Source organism: Leuciscus leuciscus (genome assembly GCF_965113295.1).
Source record: "Leuciscus leuciscus genome assembly, chromosome: 24".
NCBI classification, from domain to species: domain Eukaryota; kingdom Metazoa; phylum Chordata; class Actinopteri; order Cypriniformes; family Leuciscidae; genus Leuciscus; species Leuciscus leuciscus.
The window spans coordinates 17,866,913-17,893,299 of NC_138723.1; the positions used below are offsets into that span (position 1 = coordinate 17,866,913).

Below are 26,387 nucleotides of genomic sequence, written 5' to 3' on the forward strand. Positions count from 1 at the left end.
AAAAGTAGATATCCATAAATCCCTCTGTAATTTTTTTCCCATCTAATATGTGAACACAATGAAAAAATAATTTTTAACCTGGCTTTATCCAATACTCAGATTTAGTTTAAAATATATGCAAATTAGTGCATATTTAATTAGATATTGCCTAATTTGCATATTTAAACATTAAATTACAGAAAACTTGTAATACATTTTTTTCTCATCTTAATGTAGGTATTAAATCAACTGGGAAAGTTTCATGGTGATATCTGCTAGTTAAAATGTTTACCTGTAGTGTCTCGCCTTAAGGACTTGTTTAGTATGATTTTACCAGAAAAGGTTTTAGAATTGTTATCATATGTTAATGTTAAAAATCTTGTATAATATTAATTACGGTTTTTTTCTGTTTGCTTGGTTTTTATTGTTATTGTATACGTGTAACTTGTATTTTTGTAATTCGGTTTTTGCCACGAAGATAGCCACAGATGCTGGCATGGCATTAAATAAAACTATACTGATAGGCTACTTCTCTTCTGCCCCCTGGAAGAGCATATTTATCAATTTACATCTTCATTCCTGTCTCATCCATGCCCTTTTTCCCACCCGTTTTACTATACTGTAAGCTTTATACTTCTCACTGTGAGCTTTATACTTCACAGTTTCTCAAATAACATTGTTCACCAGGGATACCACCACACATATTTTCTTCCTGTAACTTCAATGTTGTAGTCACTCTGTTTTCTAATACAGTATTACAATTTATTCACGCTCCAAACATGCCTCTTGTCATAAACAAGAAAAAGTGCAGCAAAAAATTATCCAGAGACAGAGCAGTGTTTATTTTTTTAAGCTGCTTTGTGATTTTAGTTGTTGTGGGAATAGTTTTGATATGTAAGGCAGATGGAAGAGGTCACTGAACCGGTGGATTTAGTTCCGATTGGGTGTGTCGTCTGATGGCTCAAGTTGTATATGTGAGTTTGTTTGACACTGATTGAAAAAGAGAGACAGACTGTGTGGAAATATATGCGTTTCTAGATTAATGTAGGTCCCAGTAGTCAGGAGAGATTTATGGAATCAGCAGTCTCTCTTCACCTGGGGTCTTTCTCCTGGACTGGCCTCTCAGCAAGCACTGACCGGGCACATGATCCTCCTGTCTTTACATGAAGGGTTTGCTCCTGTTAGTCTACTTTCTTGATTTCTATTTGTGTTTGAGAGTGAGACCATGATCATATCTTAAATAGTAGGGGTGTAACAATACATGGATATGGATCGATGCATCGATCAAACGTCTAATGATACGATGCATCGATACCACACATAAAATATCGATTAGGGGTGTAACGATACACCAATGCCACGGTTCGGTTCATATCACGGTTTTGGAGCCACGGTTCGGTTCGGTTCGGTTCTGTTTGCTGTGGGGGCAGGGTTCATGGCAGGGCACCAGCAAATACAACACTAGATTCACTTTTAACTTAATAAAAACAACAACAACAACAACAATAATTTAACTTATTAACTTTATCTTTATTAACTTAACTTTATACATTGGCTTCACGTTTTCTTTAGAACAGTAAGCACACCTGAGTTAACTAAAATGAAATAAATGCCTCTGCTGACTAGTCAGAAATAAACTGCACACCTGAGTCAACTAAAATTAAATAAATGCCTCCACTGACTAGTCAGAAATAAACTGGTCTAATAAAATAAAATTTATAATACTAAAATTTTAAATTCTTCTTAAAAAATACCATCATGTCCACATTCTCAGGTGAGAGGCTTGCTCTCTGCGCTGTAACAATGTCCCCTGCTGTAGAGAACACCCGCTCACTGGGGACTGATGTTGCAGGGACTCCTAGGAAGCATTTAGCCAACCTGGCTAAATGGGGAAACTGGCTCTCTTTGTCCTTCCACCATGCAAGTGGATTTGACTCCACTTGAAGAGTCGGCACTTCCTTGTAACGCTGCACCTCCTCTTGCACCATTTGAGACAGAGACTTGGATGTAGGTGTGCTCGTCTCCACTGGAAATAACTTTCCAAACAGTTCTGCGATTGGTGCTCTTTTGGCTGGAGGATCACATTCACTGCTGGATGCCACTTCTGACTGCTCCTCTGAGGCTTGGGCCTAACAAGGACAAAGCCACAAAATAGTTTTAAGTTACTATTGCTAATTGCAATTCATATCTGACAAATAAAACTACCAAAAACATAGTGATGCTCATCATTTCTGATGATCTAAGTTTCTGTTTAGATTTTAATTTAATTTATTTTAATTTAATTTAGAGTTTCAAAAATTATATATGTAAAGTGCTTTTCACAGGACATATTCACTACTACAAGTAAGATATTTTGCAGGTCTGTGGTATTTATAAACCATGAAATTTATAAAATGTATTTTTTTAAATGTATTAATTAATTAATTTAAATTAATTCATAAAATGTATTAAATTAACTCATTTTGGAATTAAAACAATTAAACAAAAATACCTGCTGTGAGGGATGGTATTCCAGAATCTTCTCTATCAGGCTGTTGAAGACGATGCTGCGCGTGGTGTCATCCAGAAACGGCAGAGATTTAAAACGTGGGTCAAGTGCAGTACTCATATGAAGAAACTGCACAAGTGTTGAGTCAGAGTCTGGGTATCTGTTGGTGAAGTCGGACACAATGGCAGACTTGACATCTTTCACAACTGCTGAATCTGTGTAACTCACGTTCATAGATTCCAGGATGGTGTGTTTCAGTGGCATTATCATTGAAACGGTTGGCAGCTGTTCAGTGCTCAACAGAGCTGTTACAGTTTTCAGTGGTTTGAGAACCTGAACAATTTCCTCAGCTACTTTTACATCTTCATCAGACAGAGTAACAATGTCCTTAATGTTCCTCTTAACATTCTTGTCTGTAAGTGCTGAGAAAACAGCAGCCTGCTGTTCCAGGTAGCGCTCAAGCATGTCATAGCTTGAGTTCCACCTGGTGGGGACATCCTGGATCAGCTTGTGTGTAGGCAGTTGGAGCATCTCTTGTTTGTCCTTGAGCACTGCTGCAGCAGTAGTGCTTCGATGGAAAAAAGTGACAACTTTTCTCACTCTGCCTAAAAGCCGTGACATCTGGTTAACGCCCATCCCCCGTTGTGAAGCCAGGTTAACAGTGTGTGCAAAACATCGAATGTTTGGTGAAAATCCGGCTGCTTTAACTGCATTCACTATGTTTTTGGCGTTGTCTGTTGTGACGGGAACAGTCGCGTTTTCTCTGTCAATTTTCCACTCAGCTACAGCTCCCTGCAGTATTTCCGACAGATGATCACTTGTATGGCTTTCATAGACAGCGCGTGTCTGGAGAACGGGATTTGCAATTACCCAGTTGTCGGTAATATAGTGCGCCGTGATCGTGATGAAGGACTGAGTTGCACGGGAGGTCCATCCGTCTGTAGTTAAAGCAATGAATTTTGCATTGCTCAGGTCCTCCACCAGTTTGGCTTTCACTTTGTTGTAAAGTTGAGGCAAAACATTCTGACTAAAATGTGGTCGGCTCGGTAGTTGATATCTGGGCTCTAACACATGTAGCAAATGCGTGAATCCGTCGTTCTCAACAACTGAAAATGGGCGCATATCCAGCGCCATGAAAACACCAATTGCCTTGGTAATTGCTTGAGCACGGTCTGAGTCGGCCTGTAGCTTAATTCTAAAGGCAGTAGGAAGAGTTTCCTGTTTTTGAGGTCTTTTACGTGTGCTGCTGATATCAATGTCGGGATGATGTCTCCGGAGATGCGCTTGCATGTTAGAAGTGTTTCCCGTCGTATGAGAAACTTTTGTGAAACACTTACGACAGACGACGTGCGTTTTGTCTATGACACGATTTCCATTATTGTAGTCCACTGGAAAACCAAAATATGCCCACACAGGAGACGTAAATGTGACCGGAGGATCTTCAATCTCAATATGCCGCGAAGTTGCCATCCTGAAGTGCGTATGTAAACTCCCGAGCGTGATCGATCGCCCAAATCACGTGTGTGACATGCACTTTATTTAGTAAATAATAGTATAATAATATTTAGTAAAACTACAGCTCTTATTAGTTGTTAAACGTGTACTAATTACTATTTAATCAAATGTCATGGAAGAAAAAAAGTTTTGTGACAAAGTGAAGTGAGAATTGGGCCGGGGCAGCAGGGGGCGGGGCACGTCCGGTTCGACATGAGAGTATCGCGGTTCGAACCGTGGCTGTTGTATCGCGGTTTTTCGGTTCGGTTTGAATATCGTTACACCCCTAATATCGATTATACGGTACCTTTATTTTGACACACTCCACACACGTAACTTTTCTCCGCTGAAATAGACGCCTGACAAGATTGACTGAACCCTTTGTCACAAAAGCCGGTATTTTCCACTGTCAAGGCATCGCGAGTTCATGTTTTACAGCAGAAACGACAAGCCCCGAAAAGTCGGTTTTAGCGAATCCGTGCGCAGTATTCAGGTCAGGTGACAAGGCTGCTTGCTTGTCACTTTGAAAAGACGTGCTAGCTGAGAGGAGTTTCGTCAAAGCTGACTAAAATTGATCGAGGATGGATTTCAGCGAACTTGATGAACCAGTGATATCTTCTTCAGGGCATAAAAGGGGAAAAAAAGCTGAAACCTTTTCACGGAATCTTGCTAAAACAGCACGTTAGTGGTGAGGGAAAAGCTCTCTGTATTGCGTGTATGTTAATCACAACAACAAAGTTTGACAGGCGTCTATGTCACGGAGAAGATTAACGTTACAAATATTAACCAAGTGTTTTATTATGTATCATAGCAATTATTTGGCTTTGTTTAACTCTGAAAGATGAAATGTGGAGTTATCTGCTTTTGCCCCAAAAAAAAAAAGCCTATATAAAAAATACTTTCAATGAACTTTAATTGTATAAGTTACCTGTATTTTTTGTTGTTGTTATTATTACTTAATCAAAACAACCCAGCTGCAGTTTGATTGATATCAAATGCACAATATATAAAAAAAACATGATATATGAAAATGAACAAGAACGGAGTTATCTGTTTTTGCAAATGAACTCATTATAGTTCATTTGCAAAAACATGTAACTCCGTTCTTGTTCATTTTCATATATCATGTTTTTTTAAAAAACTTGTAACAAACAACTTGTAAATGTCCCAATTGGGAGAGGGTGTGCAATTTTCAAAGAGTTGAATTAAACTTTCATGTTATATATTTTTGCATGTATTAGTGTGAGTTAATAAACGGAACTGGTTGTGTACATACCAATATCTAATTATCGATTAATCAATCGATATAGCCCTGAATCGAATCTAATCGTATCGTAGAATTTTTTGAGGTATCGGCAATTATGATGATCGTATTCGCTGGCTGAGAGAATCGATATCGTATCGTATAGTGATTAACTGTCCGATTTACACCCCTTTTAAATAGATGGTTCCCCCAAAAATGAAAATTGTCATTTACACAGACTTGTGTGATTCCAAACTTGTAAGACTTTCTATATTTCTTCTTTTTTAAACTTATACAATTCTAATCTTGTGATTTGTTTCAGTTCCACAGATTAAAATTTTTCCAGTTAATGTTGAGTTACTTGGAATGTGTTGTGACTAAGCTAACATGAAATTTGTGCCCATAGAAAAATTCCACAGAATTGGAACGCCTGTTTATTGTTCAACACATTCCTTCACCCTGCGTGTGTTTGTTAATTAAATATTTGGGCTAAATTGATAATGCTTTCAGCTAACAAGAGGTATGTAGTGCTTTCTGCTCTGTATTACAAATTTTACAGTGTTTAAATCCATTCCGCACAAAATGGCACAGAAAAAGCTAAAATATTCCAAGTAGGCCTCGATATAACTCAAACAGATCTTTTTACAGTTATTATTTGCAAAACACTACAAGTTATTCTGTCCTTCCAGGATTTTGTGATCACAAGAATTAATCCAAAATCGAATGCAATTATTATTATTTATTTTTTATGCAAAAAAAAAAAGTAAACAAAAGGGGTTGGTCAATATAAGCTAATCAAAATCTGTAATTCTGAGACCAAACAAATTGATAATTAAATTAATAATAATTCAAAACATTTAAAATGTACAGTAAGTCCAAATTAGTCCCATCAGGATTTCGTGACTTATTTCTGTTTATTATATACCAGATTCAGCTTTGGATATTTCGTCCATAATTTTTCAGATCACAGAGCCATGCTTCACTGACAAGCTATGCATAAATGGTTTAATTTCGAATAATTGTGTAGCCCTAATCCCAATACAACAGAGAACAAAATCATGTATTTCCAGCATAAAGTGTGGGAGTCTTACTCTTAACCATAGACAAAGGAGATTCCTACTATGGGAAAGTGTTACATTATTTGTGGTGGGGGAGGGGTGTGTTTGAGTGACCTAGAGGTGGGCAGGGAAAATGTAAATGGTTTTGCATTCATTACTGTGTTTGTCTCAGGGTTAGAGAGCAGAGGGGAGAGGAAAGGTTACTAGTTCTTTGTCTGAAGGGCAGAAAAAGGAGTGGAGGAGGGAGTTGATGCTAAGCAGATGCTAGGGGAAATGAGAGCAATGGCCCATTGGCTCAGGCACCTTATAAAATAAACAGCCTCTTATTCTTTGAGGACAAGAGAGTCAAAGATTCTCATCACTGATAAGAGATCCGCTAACGGTGCTTTACACTGCCGGTCACTGACTTTTTCTTATTTCTGTTCAGTTAATTTCCTCTTCAGATTATTTATTAACAGGAATGGTAGTGAAATGTTATTAGGAGGCGTATTTGCAGAAAAGGCAAGAATACATTTACATGTAATGATTTAGCAGATGCTTTTATCCAAAGTGACTTACAAATGAGAAAAAGCATGAGGAATTTATCATGCTGGAGTCAACAATATTAGCACTACTGCAGAAAAGTAGAATAGTACAAATGTTAAAACTGATGTGGTGGGGGTTTTTTTTATGCTAATGGTTTAATTAAGGGCTTAATGGCATGTGTTCCCTGTCGGTCAATGTGTGTTTGCATACCACTGCGCAGGCTGTTCACGTACGCTGTGCACAGAGTGAGAATCGCAGGCAAGCAGCAACAACAACCAGACTCTCATCGTGGAACCCCTGGCATGCAAGAAATATTACTATACACTGATACGTTTTGCTAGCTAAACAAACCGAAAACTTGCTGCATCTATTTCCGTTTTTAAGAATTTGTTTACGTTTTGTATGTAGTATTGTTATTAACTGTACTACTATAAAGTTTTCTCACTGGTGAATGACACATGATGTATTGCAGTAATGTTGTCTCCGGTCTTCTGGGCTGTGCGCGTGGTGGCGTGCTTTGGACGGCGATTTGCAGGGAGGGTGGACGTACGCTTTTAGTGCTATCAGGCTAAAGTTAGCATTTTCCAAGATGTCCTACTGCACCTTTAAATAATTGTTTAATTGGCACAATATTAATGTACTCATCTTCTGCTATCTTTGTTTAACTCTTAAAGCCAAACATTTGACTCAATCCAGATGTTGGCTGTAGGGAGATGTTTAAAATATATATATATATTAGGGCTTGCATAGACTAGTCGAGTAGTCGATAGATCGACTACTTCAACCACTAGTCGACGCTGTCGGAAACAATCGACTACTCGAGCGTCCATTAACCATAAATGAATTAAAAATGGCGAACGTCACCAACAGACGCCACACGTCAGATGTGTGGAAGTATTTCATCAAGGATGACAAAAATATTGTAATTGGCCAACTCTGCAAGAGGCCGTTCACATATTGCGTTTAAAAACGTGTGGAAAGCGCGGCCGCTGTCTCCTACAAGCGCTCGCGCTCCCATGGCGTCTGTCGGTGCTATGCAACCGTGAACTGCGCTCTCCATGATGACGATAATAATAATAATAATAATAAATTTTATTTGTATTGCACTTTACACGTGAAGAACACATCTCAAAGTGCTACAGGTGCATAGTTAAAAACACTGAACATAAAAACAGTCAAAAACAGCTAGAAACAAAATTATATTAAGAAAATGCAATACAAAATAAGTGAGTCTTTAAATTATTTTTAAAAACCTCTATAGATTGTGGCGCCCTTAGGTGGTTGGGGAGGGCATTCCACAGTCGAGGTGCAGCCACCTGGAAGGCCCTATCTCCCATAGTGCGGAGTTTGGACTTGGGAACCTGGAGTTGGTGGGTGTCAGAGGAACGGAGATGTCGGGTTGTGTTTTGCCTATTAATGAGTTCTTGGAGGTACACTGGTGCGCTGCCATAGACACACTGATAGGTCAGGAGACAGATCTTATACTCAATCCTGAACCTAACAGGAAGCCAGTGATGAAGAAGTATCAGCAAAGGATTAATTGATTTCTAGCCCTTGCATTAGCTTTACTACTAGATATATTTCTGGAGATGAGAAGGAAAAACCCGCCTGGAAAAACTAGCGCACCACGTTGTTTCCATATGAGCGCGCTCGCCGCGCCTACATTTGAAATAACGACCTTGAGCGCGAAAAAGACGCGATATGTGAACGGCCCCTAGAAGCAGACGTCTGAAATGAAAGGCAAGAACGGCTATTTATTTGGCTTTAGACTGTTACATGAAAATTTAAAAATGAAATGTCATAATTATAATGTTTTGAGAGTTTACTTATGTAATTGTTGCATTAGGCTATGACTTAATAAATGTTTATTGATAAGATCTAGCTATTTCATGTCTTTTCATTTAAAGTAGCATGAACCACGAGTAGTCGAGTAACTCGAGTATTGTTTTGATAAGGAATCGACTAGCAGAAATCAGTAGTCGTGCAACCCCTAATATATATATATATATATCATATATATTATTCAAATTAATTCTTGCATATTTAGGCCCTTTGCTTCCTGCTCAGAGAGAGCGAGTAATTTTAAACTAGCTGGCGTCTGCAGTGTTTTTTAAATGGGAATTATCTGCAAGTAGTAATCCTTCCTTCCCCATCCTGGAAAATATGCCATGCATGCCACGATCCTCTCTAGAGCTGTCACACTCTGCTTTGTCATTTTTCTTCTACTGCCGGAACCCCAAAATAACTTCCACTTCACTGCTGCTTCTAAAATGAGAGTTTATGTGAGCAAGAGAGAGAGAGAGCTCAATTTGTACTCCAGCCATCCTCGTATGACAACCTAATTACAATTCAAGTTGTGCTGTACTGTATGCAAAACAGCCACACATGCTGATATGTAGAACAATCTTGTTAGTTTTGAAATGCATTAACTGTTCTGTCTGTCTGTACACTAGAGGGATGGACTAAGATGTCTTATCGGCTGTGAAAAGATTCTTCCAAATCTCCCTCCTGTTGCATATCATATATGCGGGGGGGTGACCTTTCCTCAGTGTGGCTCAGATATCGCTGAATTGACTTTGGAAAATGGAAATGTGACATACATGATTTTAGTGTGGTCTTCAGCTTGGTTTTTATAATTGATAAATTAACTTCACTCGCCAGCAATCCTATTGACATAAGCACACTCACTCTTACCTCCTTGCACTTACAGTATTCAGACATGCCTGCACACATTTATAGTGTATTTCTTTTAATAGTGCTGCATGATATTGAAAAAACTAGCATCGCAAAACTGACAATTGACAAAAAAAAAAATAATTAGGGTGTTGGATAAACTTTTTACAGAAACCAACTCAAACCTTAAGTAACCAAAGTCAACATTAATAAAAAACGTGTTACACTTTAGCAGATACTGCATTCCCACAGTTTTTGACCCATTTAATATAGCTATAAATGATAATTATTATGATTATTGTGATACTAAACATTTTTTTTTGTTATAATGCTGTTATACTGTCAAATAAAGAGTATTTAATAAAAATAAAATAATTTAATATTAAAACTTTTAAATTACCGTGCTAATTTTTACATCTTAATTTATTCTTGTAAAGGTTAAACCAACAAGGTTTCATTTTAGATTTCAGAGTGACATGTGGAACACAGCAAATGAAGGGAGATGCTCAACTGTATCATGAACTGCACACATGTAAATGAACAGTGTTGCACTTCACACCATAGCACATATCTTTAATACATTTTCTCAGTGTTATGAAGTTCCACAACACGCCTTCAGTTTAATGTTGCATTGAAAGTGTCTAGAAAAACATAAATATCAGTAGCAATAGTATTGCTATACTTTTCTTAAACTGTTAAAATAGGCTAAAATTGCGATCTAGCAACAGGCAGGATGGCATTTATTGTGGGTCTGTTTATGTTGGTGTGCTCATTTCTGTATAAATATCCATAAATCTTCAATAAATCTACTTTTCTTTTTTAAAATTACTTCCTGTTTCTCTATCTTTCTGGTTTTGTTTATGGCTGTGCATTCTGTTTGTGGGCCCAGGTTTTTCTGTTACCTATGATTAACTTTATTACTTTGTTTTTCTGATCTGCAGCTGACTGTAATTGTTGTCTGCAGTTTGAAACTGATTGCCCCATAGATGTTAGTCTTTTGTTTACTGTCACTCTGTCTGTCCACACCAAGTCATTACTCTCCTCTCACTCAGCCTCCCCCACTTTTTTTGTTTGTATCGCTCACTCCTTCTTTCTTTATCTGCACTACCTTCCCCCTTTTTCTCTCATCCCCTCTCAGGCATTCTCAGAACGATGTGTTGCCAGGAGACAGGATTCTCTACCTATTATGAGTGCACAAAGGGGGTCTGCAATCGCCAGTGCTGGGGCTCACGAGACCGGCGTGAGAGGGAGAGTTTGGAGGGGAATGGGAGAGCGGGAGATGAAAATAAATGGGGGACATAGTGGAGAGTGTTGTGGTGGGCTTGTGGCCTCATTCTAGTTGGTCTAATTGCTTTCTTTTAAACCTCATAGGATTTGTTGTCATGCTCAGCTGGTGGAGGTCAAGAGCAGCCAGGGAGAGATGGATATTCTTAGAATTTAAGGCCCTCTTACTCCAGACCCCCACGCTTGGCGTCCCTTACACTTGAGATACAACTCTGTACCTGTGCAGTACCTGCTCATGTGACTACAAGTGTATTTTGAATTATGAGATTCTGTGATATCCCATGTAGTTTTAGTTGCATCAGCTTTACCGTATCTGTTGTTTATGTGGAGTAGTATTACATATGTTTCTGCCCAGGCAGCAGATCCTGAGTCTGTTTTTGATTAATATCTCCTCTCATTTCCTTAATCTTAAGATTTTTTCATGCAGGCTTGTACTATTCTTTTTCCATTTCTACAATGATTACATGATCCCCGCAATGTAGCAAGTCTTGATTTTGTATATTTTTTAAATGGGCAGCAATTTTTTCTGCTTCATATTTGACTGGGATATTGGTTTAAATATCAGTGTAATTGTAATATTAAAGAATTTTCAGAATAGTTATTTTATTTGGTGGTGTATTGATGGTGACACTTTGTTCTTGTTTTGTGGCAGTCAAAATGGTGCCCAATAATGTGAAAATGAAAAATTAATTGTGGAACGTCACGTGTAATTCATTTATTTTGATGCAAGGATGTTGATGTTAGCAAACCTTCAGCTTGCATTTTAATTGAGTGTTGGTTTCACTCACTCTTTTACCCAGTGGAGATAATCTAGTAGCACGGCACACTGAAATGAGGCCCATTCAATCACATTTTCCTTGCTGGCAATGAACCATTTGTGAAATGTCACTGCTGATGCTCACGTGGTCTTTACATGATTTTTGTATGCATGATTAATGTGCCGTTTAAGGTGATTGAAGATCAGATGTTGAATGAATGGTTATGATATTTAGAACGATTATACATTTGTTGGCTCTGCGTTGTTATGCATGTGTACATTACTTATGCGATGAATCACTTTTTTTGTTTGTAGCCATACTAGTTGATATTCAGTTCATCATTCTTGATCTGTATTCTTGCTCTGGTAATGGCCGATATTGAATACTGACTTCCATCAGATAAGAAAACTCTTCTGTACTATTCCATTTGCATGATTAGAGTTGAGAGAAAAACGGTGCGGTTGGAAAGGGGAGATTTTATTTGTAGCAAAGCTGGTTTAGACTGTTTTGTAATTTTTGGTAAGAAAGTTGTACGTTCTTTAGTAATATAATTTTATAGATGTAAGAATCAAAAAATGGTAGTAGTTGTGAATGTGATTAGCATGGTAGTGGAGCTCAACACTACAGGCTTTACCAGATTTACGGCTCCAGATGGAGAGAGTAGGCCTAGGTGATTGAATGAAGTCATGTCCTCCACGCAGCCCTGATCTGTGCTTGAGAGCTGGCTATATTAATTAAAATTTAAATGAAATGCAGCCTTCAGCCAGGGTCACCAAAGGATCCATTCGTTTAAAGAATTACTTTGATCACTGGAAAACGAGCATATATTACTGCTAATGGGGGATTTCTGAATGGCCCATGCCAGCAATATTAATTTGTTGACTTCAGTGCCGCTTTTCATTTGAATTATTATTATTATTCCTTGTGCTATAGCCTACACATTTGTAATATTTTTCAATCCCACAAATCAAAGCGTTGGTGATGCCCATAGGGAAATTCACACTCTGTTATAGGTGTGACATTTAAACAATCCTCTCTTATATAATGCTGTGTAACACACCCTTTAGCTTCATTCAACTTTTTGTATTGTGTCGTGTTAAATGTCGTTTTAAAAGCTGATTTACAACCAGTCCACTGTTTGTGTCTAAAGAGAATAACTTCATGGGACTGATCTCAGGTTAATAGCTAGAGGCAGCCTCTTCAACAGGGATGGGCAACTTCGACGAGGGCCGACATTATTTCTTTCTTTCATACCAAGTTACTAATTCCAAATTACTAATCCACAGTCTTACTCAATTTACTTTTTATTAAGGGAAATCAATTTATAATTAATGTAATTTGTTTTTAAAGATTTAATTAACTATAAAACTTGTGAAATTATGCTAAAATGGATGGGAAACTTTGTCAGTTGACAAGCAATATTAGTCTACCCCAACAAGCAAATGAAAACATCTCAATTGCATTGTCTGTAAATTTGCAACAAACAAATGTATAGATGTCTTATTTTTTATTAAAAGCCTAGAGAACATTCTCAAATCAACCTATAAGTTAAAAAGTGCTTATTCAAAAAATAGTATTGGTATTACCTAATCCACATATTACCATGAAAAAAAAAAAAAAAAATTTAAATGTATAAAAACATAATTAAGTGCATACATTTCTGTCATGCATTTGGCAAAAAGGTTTTTGTTGAATGCATTTTACCGTTGAAATCTAAGACAAGTGCAACTCAAGTGTCATCGGTTTATCTTTTATACTTCTCGTTAACCATTCTCTTTGCTTAACCGTTCCATTCCGTGCCGATCCGAGCCGGCCGGTACGGATATGGTTTCGTTTCCACTGAGGGTCTGGTAATGGAGCTCTTTGGAATGTAATACAAATGAGTCAGTCGTTTTCTTGGTAATGCATATGGGCTCGATATGCGATGTAAATATCGATTGCATTATGGAGGATGATCAGATATTTATTATAATTGTATTATTAATTTGTTCACATTTCTCAAATAGCACGTTTAGCAAGCTACAGAGAAACCGGTAGCCAGGCAACAGACAAGTGACCGATCCTGAGTGGCGACGTCACTACACGCACTCTAGCAGCCCTGTTCGGCACGGTTGGTTAATTCTGGGCCGAAAACGGTTTGTAATCGTGCCGTCTTGCGCCGTACCAGGCTTAAGTGAAAATACTGGAAGAACCATTCCTTACCATTCTTAGAACCGTTCGACCAGACGGTGGAAAAGCGGCAGTGGAGTGGTGTAATGGCAATTTACTTTAAAATATTTCATTACAGATTTCGTTTCCAAACAAACTAAACATATGAGTGACTCATTGAACTTGGTAAAGAGATAAACCGTTCAAATCTTGACTGGAAAACATAATTTTTAATGTCATTTTTTAGTTTTTTTTGTGCTAATTTTAGTAAACTTTCACATTAGCGTGCACATCCTACGCTGTAATTAGTACGGAGATCGGCTGGAAAAATAGCGACCTCTCCTGGTTTGATTTAGTAATCTGAACGCAATCTTTCCACTTACTTTTCAAAATATTGTTTTAAAATTGATCATCTGAGTGGTCCAGCGGGCCGCATTTAAAGACATTGTGGACTTTCTCGTTCTAAAGTTTCAGCTCTGTATCACTGTGAATGTCTAAGGGCTGAGTCAACTGAAACTTTAGAAACATCCCACATGTACTCAGTACTTTACAATAACTTTTGGTCTTTTTTTCAGCATTCTTCAAGATTTATTTATTTATTTATTACTTTTTACATATTTATTATTTTTATATATTAGTTTAATATTTGTTTATTCCTTTTTACTTATTTGTTTATTATTAGTATTTATTAGTATAATTTTGAACACACACATTTAGCTGTTTACCCATGTAATGGTAATAGCAACACCACATCCTTAGCTGAAGGTGACAACTGAATGTAGACTTTATGTAAATTCATGTCACTTCATTTCTGGTCATTCTTGACTAACAAAGAAATGGCATTTACTATGCAGCATCAAGTTTTTAAGAGGAGCTTAACAACTGTACAAATTGTTGGCCAGTCTGGATTTGTTTAAAAAAAGAAAGAAAAAGGCATTCCTACAGGCAGATGCTTTATTTTTGAGGTTTGTCTGACTCTTGAGCCCACGCCTGTACAGAACCCCACTGTTATCTGCTCTGTTAGTTGTCATTTACTAAATTATGTTCATTCCAAGAATAGATGAGAATAGATCTCTGATGTATTCATCTTGAGTCCTAATGAGGTCATGCAACATACATATCTTCTCATACCACAGCAATCAGTCATTGAGCACATTTACATGCACACCAGTACGCTGATAACTCACAAAAATCAGCTTATTGAAATAACCTGTTGTCTGGATTTACATGCAAACCAATAACCCGACAACGCAAGTAAAACGTGTTTGCAAGACTTTATTAATAAATCAGTTTATTTCCGGGTAGTGATGTCAAAACATAATAATTTGCTTATCATTGCGTATCGAGTGTTTCATTTATGTCAAAGCATTACAAACCCAAGAAGAGTATAGCAACATGTCAGCAGGAAATTTACAGCTCATATATTATCCTCTTGTGCAGTTACAGAGATGCAGAAATTTGACTGTACCACTTCTGCTGCTGCATGAGATTTCAAGAAAAGAATGTGATCAAGTTTGCAATATATTTCCTCCGTACTGCAAAATGCTTTCTCTGTTTGGATGCGCTTAAATTCACAGTAATGAAATGATGCGTTCCTGTCACATATCATTCATGTGCACTTCAATAAGCTGACAGAAAGCAGGTTGATGCGTTTACATGGTGGGCGAAATCAGTGTTAGGGGCAAAAATGTAGCTATGACGATTGGTTTATGCTTAAGCCGTTAATGATCTTACTCCGATAAAGGAAAACGGGTTAACGCGTTTCCATGATCACGTGCATTGTCAGTTTATTAAACACACTCACTGTTTAAAGGATACTGCATTGCACGGTCTTTGAGTGATAATCCCTACACTGATGTCAAAACCATGCAATGATGTAAAAAAAACAAAAAACATCCTTCCTCATATTTATAGATGCAAGGGTGATGCAAATGATTGGTTTTGGAAAAAAGCTGCATCTTCATTGTTGTTAAAAAGCATCATCTTTTTTGTTCTTCTCAGGCTCAGCCTGTGGACTACAGATCACATCCACTGGTCCTGCAACCATTGAGAAAGCCAGCGGAGAGACTGTGAAGCTGGACTGTCAGTTTACTCTTGCTACTGAGGATTCTGGGCCTCTGGACATTGAGTGGACCCTGCAGCCCTCTGACAACCAGAAAGAAGAGAAAGTGGTGAGTATCTCATAACAATCACATTAAAGTATGTGAGCGAGAATATCTCTAGAGGAAAGCATATTTGATGTCTCATTATTCAAAAGCCTCTGGGAGGTTTAGGTTTGACTTTGTCCCTTGTTCCCCATTGCCGCTTTTCCTGTCACAAGTTCTTGTTTTCAGAAAAAAACAAGCTCACAAAACTAGTTTGACTGCCTCTGTTGTATAAAGCAGAACGGTAACATTCCTTCTAAGTTATGTGTTCATCTAATGTTTTTAGTGTCCCACCCAAGGACCAGTTACAAACTATCATCAGCATCATACAAATAATTATATTTTCTAATCATATTAATATATATTCACAAAATTTTTGAGCAAATTGTGCAGCCTTATAGACCTTATGTAGCCCCGCCCCTTTTCAGCGCTGAGCTCATTGTCTTTTGACTGTATTGGGTCTGTATTTTCACAGCGATTCTGCGTGTTTATTAATGAACGGCTCGTTTTAAAATATTCCCGGTCGACTGACATTTGTTAAGTCATCTGCTTTAAATATCACAGTCCTCATGATAACTTTCGTTAACTTTACATTAAGTAAATCCACTTCAAAAGCTAATTACTCCTGGACAGCAATGCCATAGAAATATACAGAGCGACCGCAAAAACGGAAGTTAAAAGACAATATTCTAAAGTTGGCGGCGCCCTCGTTTCTCTGGCGCATAAGGTCTATAAACAAGCATTGCAAACATGGAGCTTTTTCTTATACATCACAATTTGCTATTAGATATGGAGATATTTGGGTGGTATCGTCCTTAAAGGTTGACCTTTCATTCTAAATTAGATTTTTGATCTGCATCAAGCAGGTGCTGGTTTGTGAGTATCACATCTGTCAGTAAGGGAAATGCTGCACACCACATTGGGTGTTTTATGAACCCGTCCTGTTGTTTTAGTGCTCTGTAAAGTTGTTCCCTGGATGGATATGTGTGGCTCCACATAAAGGTTCTGATGAATGTGCTTTAGAGTTTTATTGGTTTTGGCAGCTCTTAGTTGATGTTATGTATTGATGTTTTTTGTTTGTATCTAAGTGATTATAGGTTCACTTCACTGTGAATTGTAGTCCACAGAGGCACTGCTTTTTTTCTTGATCCACACAAATGCTATCTCTGTAATATAGACCATAATTAAACCGTCCCTCACTTCTTTACAAAAGGCTGATTATGCCTTAACATTGGGCTTGCAGGTAGAGTAAGCAGCCAGATATACTGCTTGTCTGCTGCAGCCCCTTCATACAGAGATTACCTCATACTCTTTCTCTCCAGAGATTATGCATTTAGCTGGGGACAGAATTGGGTCAGAAGCCCTCGATGGTCGATCTCCCTTTGGTATTCTTGCACCTCTCTTCCTATCTTCCTCTCTCACATGCTCTCTCTACTCCATCTTTTTTCTTCTCAAAGCTCCTTCATTTCTTCTGTCGTTTTTCACCTAATATTTCATTCTATTTTTATCGTTCTCCCTTTCCCCTCACACTTCTGTTCCCCTCAATTGCTCAGTTTGCTGTTTGCTGGGTCGTCCTCATGGGAATAGACCTGTACTCTTCCCCCTCTGTTCTGCCAGGCTTTGCCCCAGGACTTGAGATTTGTCTTTGACCCACTTCATCGTTTTTAATGGTTTATAAGAAGTTGAAGGTTGAACGTGGGTTAGGTCCATGTTTTTTGTATTTTTGGAGAAAGTTCTAACAGTTATTGTGCCCCACTTTGTCCAGTGCTTTTCAATGCTTTACTCTTACTTTGGAAGCTATTATTTAAAGTATCTACATATTCACACTTTTCCAGATCATTTATATAGCTATATTGTGCTTGGAATGGCAAATATGGCCTGTATATGTTAGTATTGTTAGTGAGCGCACCATAGTTACGCATTTATTTCGAAACATAATTAACCAATGGTCCCAAAACCCTCCAAACAAATGATTTTACTAAACAGAAGATCTGCTTGTGTAAACGACAATCAAAGTACATAGAATAAACAAATAATATCCTGGTTGATGAGTGATGATCTTCCAGAGCTGTTTTAGCTGTGCGCTCTTATTCTATGTCGTATGGTAAATAAATACCTGTCAATCTGAGTGATCGAACCAATCCAAGCATGCTCCAGCTGTAAAGCCGTGTCCGATATGGTTCTACACATCATCCCTACTATGTATCGATGAGTATCATTAAGACTTTAACAGTATTACTACTCTTACTGATATTGCTTATCGGTCCGGTATTTTAACTGTATTCTTATTGGTTCTTTTGTTATATATTTTTTTTTATTAAAAAAAGAAAAACAAATAAACATAATTAACATTGCTTTATATTCTGAAATGTAAAATAAATATTAGTGCTGTCAATCTATAAAAAAAATGAACTAGATTAATCACGCTTTTTTCCTGTTATTTATCATGATTAAAAAACGTTTTTATTATATTTCATAGTGTAATAATTTCACAGTTAATCTCTAAATTAATGTAGAAACATTAATGTACAAACATTTAATGGCATCTTTTTAGAATGAAGGCCTATTACAGCTACTGATGTCTCACTGAAATATTTTTCTTCAGTTTTAAACATTAATTATAGCCATTCAACATTACAATGTAATTGAAAGCAAACTGTCTTTTAACATTTATTATGCTTCAAAAAATATAACAACTTTTTTATTTTAAGTGAACTTAAAACAATCCTCACATGAACCCATAATAAACGTCATATTTTACCTGTGCCCTTCCTACTTGTCTAACAGTAGGGCTGGGCAAAAAAATCGATTTTTCGATTAATCGTTTTTTAAAATGTGGTCGATTCAAAATCGATTCTCAAACGCCAAGAATCGATTTTTTCCCATCTTTATGTATTAGTTTTCCTCCACTGTTCATAGGCTTGCAAACTCAATTTTATAGCTAATGCTGTGAGATTTTATGGTAGTTTTATCTAAATCATAAAATAACCTCAATTAGTGCTGCACGTTTAATCATATCGCAATCGCTATGACAAGCCTATACGCAATTAGGCTATATGACCAAAAAGCGGCCAAAATGCTGTCGTGACTGTGACAGAAAAACTTGCGATGATATCGTGCGTGCGCACAAGACAGCACAGAATAGAATTATCTTTCGCGCTTGAACGAAGAACACACACAATTATGCCAAAATGTATTTTTGTCGAGTATCTTTATAACATAAGAGCAGTCTTATGACGAACGTGAAGAGTTGTGCCTCGTGAGAGAATGAGTCCGCGTGTGAGTTCCGCGTCTCTGTCAACAGCGGCTGGTCTTAAAGGGTAACTAAACCCTAAACCAACTTTTTTTAGTTAATGATCTGTAAGAATGGGGCTTTATTAGTGCTGTTCATTGATTCAAGTAGTTTTTTTGACATTTGTGTTTAAAGTGTTTTAATTTGACAAAATATGGTGTAAAAACGTCTGAGTGCTGCCCTCTTCAGGTTGAACAGTGGCTACTGCAGTTGAATTTTCCTATTGGAAGTTGTGGTACCCTCTGACGTCAGAGAGTACCAGCTAACCACGCCCTTACCTGCCGAGAGAGATGCACGCCCCCTCTCCACTGGGCTCTGCCTACTTTTCCAGCATTTTTCAAATATTGCCAGTGGGTGGAGTCAGGCTCTGACCAGGGGTTTAGTTACCCTTAAAGGGACAGTACACTGTAGCCACTAATTATCTCTGTCATTTAAGTTAATCAAAGAACAAAGAGAACAGAGAAAAACACTCACTGCTCTTGAATAAAGAACTTTTGTAACTTTGATTAGTCAATATATAATTTATAATTAATGCAACACAGACTGTTTGATAATTTTATTCAATTTCTGTATGGCCTAGCTGTTAGACAGGAAGGGCACATATTATATTATATGCAACGTTTTTATATGTGGGTTTATGTGAGGATTGTTAAACTGTTTGATCAAGACATGCGACTGTTCTGACTTGTCCAATTTTCAGCATCAATTTTTCATCTTGCATCAAAATCCTGTCTATTCATTGTATGCATTTGAAATATAGAGTTGGGTTCTGTTTTAATGTACCTAAAATAAAAAGAGTTTAATATACAGGTTTGTAGCTCTTAATTTCTTTTTATTAATTAAACAGTTGAAAACTTGTTCACTTTTTTTTCTTTTCTTTTTCTTTTTTTAATAAATATAGGATTTGTATTTAATATTCATTGAGTGAGTCGAATCGAAATTAATTTAGAATCGAAATTGGAAAAATCGAAATCGAAAATCGAATCGAGAATCGAAATCGAATCGAATTAGAGCTTGCGAAATCGAAATCGAATCGAATTGTAACATCTGAATCGATACCCAGCCCTATCTAACAGGTAGGAAATATACAGGAATTTAATAAGGTTATCAAACAGTCTGCACTGCATAAATTATAAATTAGATATAGATTAATCCTTATTAAAGCTACAAAAGTTCTTTAGTCAAGAGCGTCAAGTAATTGTTTGTTTACTTTGTGCTTTGATCAACATTAAAGGCACAATATGGGATTTTTTCTCCACTAGGGGTCGCTAACCTATTTACAATAACAAAGGCGTAGATTGATGACGCAACATTTGCTATGAATTATGGATTTTGTCGTCAACGTCAAGCCGACCGATCTAATAATGTATGTATATGGATTACTGAATACATCGATGCTTTTATCATGACTGTGATATGAAGCAGTTCGGGATTGCTAAGAGACAGCTATCAGCTCCAAACGCGATGCGAGTCCCGCGGAAATAAAAGGAATATGGACATTTCATTCTACCGAACTACACGCAGAATTACTACTCACAGTCACAGGTCAGTTTATTAGACAAATTAAACTTGAGAGGTAACGCAGCGCTGTTTCACTTGGTCTAACATTACACTATCACTCTAAACTGCATTTGAATGTGTTGAAATGTATGTGTTAACGTTAGTTTGTCTGTAATGAGACTAGCAGTAAGCTAGCTAGATCAACATTAGAATAACATACAGATCATATTCTAACATTTTATCATTGTTGAACTATATAACCTTGATTAGTTTTATGTAAATGTGCTCACCTGTTTAATAAAGTACATGTAGGAGTTGTCGAAGTCTCGGACGTGGAGCTCTCGTTTATATAGTGTCCATGGGAGCTCTCGACATCTCGAAAACACCGCGCTGATATTGATTCTCGGTTTAGTTCTCCTTTTTTATCCAAAGTCTGCTTGCCATGGTCCATAATGTTTGAAACAACAACAGCGTGCAAATAGACATTGCGAACTACACAGTTGTCCGCGTCAGTTTGGTTACTATAAGAGGGCTCTGGTTCATAGCTCTGGTTGCCATGGCAGCATGAGCGGAAACCAGAGACAACACGGATATGACGCCATTGACGGCGACAAAACGGAAATAAAGACACGGTCCGTGTCTTCGAATTAAAATATTAATTTCTCTGGATTTAGAAGTTAATTGGAACTGTCGGGATAATGTAAATACACAACTTTAAAAAATATATAACATAGATATAGTGATTTTTTATATTTTTAAATAAAAAAAAATACATATTGTGCCTTTAATAACCGACAGCATTAGTGGCTGCTGTCACTTTAAGACCTGATGCTGCTGCAGATGCCGCGGATATCATTTTCTCACAACGTTCAAGCGCGAAAGAACTTGATTCTGGCGCGCTGTTTGTTCTCACTTTACTGGCGCACGTCTTTCTGTGCGTCGTGTGTCAGGAGGACGTTCACAGACAGCATGTTCTCTTTTGTCTTGAATGATTTGCATGAATAAAGCAGCCTGTCCGCCGCACACGACAAACGACAGCCGTCGGACCAGAAGTCCTTCATTTCCAATGGAGAGTAGTACGGGAGCTGCGTGGAGTTCCGATCTTTGGATCCGATTTGAGCTTCGGATGCTTTGAAATATCTGAACTTCTGCGGCTAGACCGTATGCGACCGGATGTGATGTATTCTAATCAAAACTATGAGCGTGAAGCTAGAATTACCAATATTTGAACACTTTAACGTTATTCTGTAAAGCTATTTCTTAATATTTCTTAATAACTTAATAAGGTTAATGCGTCGTATGCAGTGGAAAGGCGGCTTAAGAGCATGATCGTAAAATGTAGCCCAGCCAAAGGATGACAGAAAATACGGATGCTGCATCAATTGCGGTAAATATTTTGAACGTGTTAAACTGAAAATAATCGCATGCGTTAATGCTTTAACGTTGACATCACTAATAAATATCTATAGCGAAAGAAACCGCAATGTTTGAACAAAATAAATATAAAACGTCTGTTTGTAAATGGCTCAGTGTGCAGGCATTTTTTGTGTTTTATGTAAATAAGATAAGAAACAATAAGAACAAGAAAAAAGGAACTAAGGACAAACAAAAGGTCAAATAAATGTAGCAAATATACAATAAAACAAAGATACAAATAAAACAAATGGTGCTTTAATTTCAGGAAGGTCTACTAACATTACTGTTCCGGTAAGTAATGTGGCCCTCAAAATAAATCTAATGAAGTAATCGAGTGTAAAATAACACTATAGTTTTCTCTGTATACATTAAGATGAATGCTTATTAAAGCTAATGTTGTTAATTCAAGAGCTGTGAGTAATTTTCTCTTTGCCTTTTGTTTTTGGATTCACATTAATGGCGCAATCATCAGCAGGTTTATTAGACTGCTGCCACTTTAACAGAGTTTTTCCTGGCTCAAAACGAGGCGGAGGTAGTCAAATCCTGATCATGTAGGCCTGTGCAAGGACTTTGTTTCCCACAGTTTTCCTGTGGGTGGACCTTGGTACCTCTAGGGGGGTCCGGGGGCATACCTCCCGTAAGAAAATTATGTACATTTTAAAGATAAATTCATTAATCTGGTGCACTTTGAGTCACCCGAATCTGCTGTTAAAAATAATTAATCCATCCGCCACCTGCCCGAACCTATGATATTCTTTGATTTAGATATCTGCATCTGATCGTCACATTACAATTATTCAACATCTCAGTGTTAAGCATGATGATATGGTAACATTGAAGTAGGCTGCTTTAAAATGAAAATTTTATTTAAAATAAATAAAATAACAGTAGAGACTGCATTTTGCAACATTTTCAAAAATATTGTTTGGGATTATTTGATCTCTAACTGCTGTATTTTGCCAATTGGGACTTTTTCAACAATATATGACACACGTCTATCTGTTATGTCCAATGATTTGACAGATCACATTTTTGTAAAGAAGTTTTTTGTTTTTTTTTGCTATGAAAACAGAGCACCTCTAATATGTTACAGATAAAGACCAACTGATTGCCCAGTGTTTTGGTCCATCTTAGACATTTCCCTTCTTTTTCATCTCTCACTTTTGATGCAAGATAAAATAAGAGGGCTTGACACTACACAAACACACAAGGAAAATGAATACAGGAGAAAACATCTTCTTTCAAAACAACAACAGTTTTTTATTTAATTGTTTTAGTGCCAGAACTAAAACAATGAATTAACCTTGAATGCAGAACCCAATTTCCAATGATTGCATTCATTGTGAAGGTCTTTGGGACACAGTGAAGTGTGAATGATTCTCTTGTTTGCGGGACGCTGCTGACGAGTTGAGGAAATCCATACAAAACTGCATTGGTCATTAGCGTTAGCATTATAGTGAAGAATGGATGGGAAATGGGGGTGACACTCACGGTACATACACTGTAGTTCCATAATCTCTTACACGGCACCTGCAATTGCACAATAGTCCTGCTGTGATTGAGCCTGAGAGTGACAATGGGAAATGCAAAACAAAAGGATTGTTTAGAAAATAGAAGTAAACAAGCATTGATTTTATCATTGAATTTTTACATATAAAAGGAGATTTTTTTTAATTACCCCAGTTGCTGTTTTTGTATTCTTTGGAAATTTTGTATTTTCATATCTGTATGTGTGAGTCAGAGAAAGTTTCTAGTTAATTCGAACGGTTTTAAATCAGCATGTATTGTCACTTGAGTAGTTTGAATTATGACACGCACTACCATTCAAAAGTTTGGGGTCAATACGTTTTTTATATATATATATATATATATATATATATATATATATATATATATATATATATATATATATATATATATATATATATATATATATATATATGCTCACCAAGGCTGCATTTTTTTAATGAAAAATACAGAAAAAACAATAGTATTGTAATAATATTTCACAAATTAAAATAACTTTTCTATTTTAATACTAATAAATGTAATACATTTTAAAATTATTTATTTATGTGATGGAAAAGCAGAATTTTCAGCCTCCATTACTCATGTGTCACATGATCCTTCCGAAATCATAGTGGTATACAGATTTGATGCTCAAGAAACATTTCTTATCAATTCTGAAAACAGTTTTGCTGCTTAATATTTTTGTGGAAACCATGATCCTGATGTTAGTTATGTCCTGTTTCAGGGGAACAGCAAGTCACTTCATTGTACAGTTTGCAAAGACAAACAAATTGTCTTTATACAAGGACTGTGCATTTAAGGAAGTTAAATAAAACGGAGTAATTCAAATAAGGTCTTAAATGGGGTATTTTATTGTACTGTTTGATTCTCAATCTATCTCTATCCGTGTTTCCCAAATGTAAGGGCTGTGATAGTTGGTGCATGCACTAGTTCCAGGTAGCATATACTGCAGGTCAGAGCAGAATCTGTGGTTGTGTAGTGAAGTGTAGACACTGATGTAGACAGGCAGGCCTACAGAAACTGCCCGGGTTATAAAGCAGAGTGATCTCCAGCACAGGTGACTCAGTGCTGCTTTGCATTTCAAACAAGCCTGATGTGGCCCTAGAGGAAGTGCACATACCTAAAGGCATACACACACACACTCAAGTGTAAACAGATACACAAGTGAACATATGCACACTTTGTTTTAACAAGTCACACTGTCCTTGAAGACTTGACTCATAAATAGCGGTGAAACTGCACACTGACCCCCACATAGTAAAGACTAACTTTTCTTAAAGTCATGAGGAGAAAAATCTTGTCCCTGATTGCTATTTTGTATCTTTTGGTCTCTGCCTTGAGCAGACATTGTTTGGCTTATTGAATTTAAGTATGTTATATAGTGCCTGTATGTTACTCCAGGCAGTTTTCCTTATCCCTTTTTTATTACATTTTAGTTATTAGACATGGAGTGTTTTACAGACGTTGTTGGATGTTTCCTTGAAGTCCTGTGGGCAGACTCCATGTGGCATGTATTAGGCCTGCTTACTAAGTGATAATTTGGACAAGATGCTCTTAGATTCTGCAGATGTTTGAATGTGAAAGGAAGAATGTGGAAGAGGTTCTAACATACCCCCCACACACATTTTTTTCCTTCTCTCCTCCTCGCCCATGTGCTGAATATTGACTGATACATTCATTAGGATTCTGAGTGTCTCCGAGCTCTTGTTCCATTGCCCTGAGGTGCATTCTCAGGACTGCTGAGCTTGACGCAAGACGCTATGGGAGGCCGTCGCCTCTCCATCGTCATGGAAATGAAGTGGTGGGGATGGGGACTATTGAATGGATCCCATATTTTACCTCCACGAGGGACAAGACTCTGTGCATCTGTGTTTGTACTATGTGTGTCTTTTAGCCAGAAACAGACTGGTGCTGTCTTTTCTAATGTAGCTTTTTAAGACAGAAGCATATTTTGATGATTGGCTCACAAGAACGAGACAAGATTTTTACACAGTATTTTTAATAAATCCTTAATGACGAAATGCATAACTAGAAAATAGTCTGCAATGTTTTAACTAATCATCTTGTAATGTATATCATTTCAGTTCTACTTTTGGAGTATTAGAAGAGAATTAACATATGCTGTAAAAGACAACAATACTCAAGCACTGTAAAAGGTTTAGCCACAAACTCAACTGACTGACTTCTCTCTTGTATGATTTTGAGTCTCTTCAGACTTTACTGCATATGATTTATGAGCTTCTACAACTTTTGACCTCCTAACTAAACTCCTTTCCACAAATTGATCATAGAAATAAAAACAGTATAAATAAAAATTAATAACACCGTTTTTTCTTAAGTGCAAACTAGGGCTGCACGATATTGAAGAAAAATGTGATATGCGACAACTCATTATATAATGTGATATTCGATATGCGATACGATAATGCTTAAAGTGTGTAAAATAAACTTAAATTATCTTGAAAATATATTTAAAATGATATAACCTACATAAGTGTTTCTTTTTGTGACAATAAAACATCCCTACAACTTCTGAAAGTGAACAGCAGTGTTTTACTGTAGCATAAGAAGTGTTATTTTAACATCAGTGTAAACCATGGGGTTTAGGGTTTCAGGTAGGCCCACATTAGGATTATTTAACAACAGAAAATGAATAATCAAATGTAAAAATAAAACTCTGCTTAGTTTTCACTGTATGAATTATACTGATTCTGATTAAAACTACAAAAGTTATTCAGCCAAGAGCAGTGAGTGATTTTTATCTGTCTTTTGTGCATGACCCCAGTTATTGCAAGCTGTTATACATTTGCAATATTTCAATAATTTCGATATATTGTGTAGCCCTAGTGCAAACA

At 37.0% G+C, this 26,387-nt stretch overlaps 2 protein-coding genes across 2 annotated transcripts in view; one reads left to right on the forward strand and one right to left on the reverse strand.

The window, feature by feature from the left end:
- cxadr (CXADR Ig-like cell adhesion molecule) overlaps nt 1-26,387 on the forward strand; it is a 58,105-nt gene that overhangs the window by 21,889 nt on the left and 9,829 nt on the right. The window contains exon 2 of the mRNA XM_082157816.1: nt 15,652-15,821. Coding sequence (XP_082013942.1) covers nt 15,652-15,821 — 170 coding nt within the window. The remainder of the gene's footprint in view (nt 1-15,651; nt 15,822-26,387) is intronic.
- LOC309488734 (E3 SUMO-protein ligase ZBED1-like) lies at nt 1,489-3,688 on the reverse strand. The gene is made up of 2 exons (XM_082157072.1): nt 2,471-3,688; nt 1,489-2,108 (listed from the first exon to the last, which is right to left on the reverse strand). Exons 1-2 carry the CDS (start codon nt 3,599-3,601, stop codon nt 1,704-1,706), a joined length of 1,536 nt encoding a protein of 511 aa, XP_082013198.1. The 5' UTR covers nt 3,602-3,688; the 3' UTR covers nt 1,489-1,703.

Bases quoted from the DNA above. Each gene is read 5' to 3' on its own strand.
- LOC309488734 (XM_082157072.1), bottom strand. From the start codon at position 3,601: ATGGCGCTGGATATGCGCCCATTTTCAGTTGTTGAGAACGACGGATTC. The intron at 2,109-2,470 runs GTATTTTTGTTT...TGTCCTTGTTAG, and splicing joins AATACCATCCCTCACAGCAG to GCCCAAGCCTCAGAGGAGCA.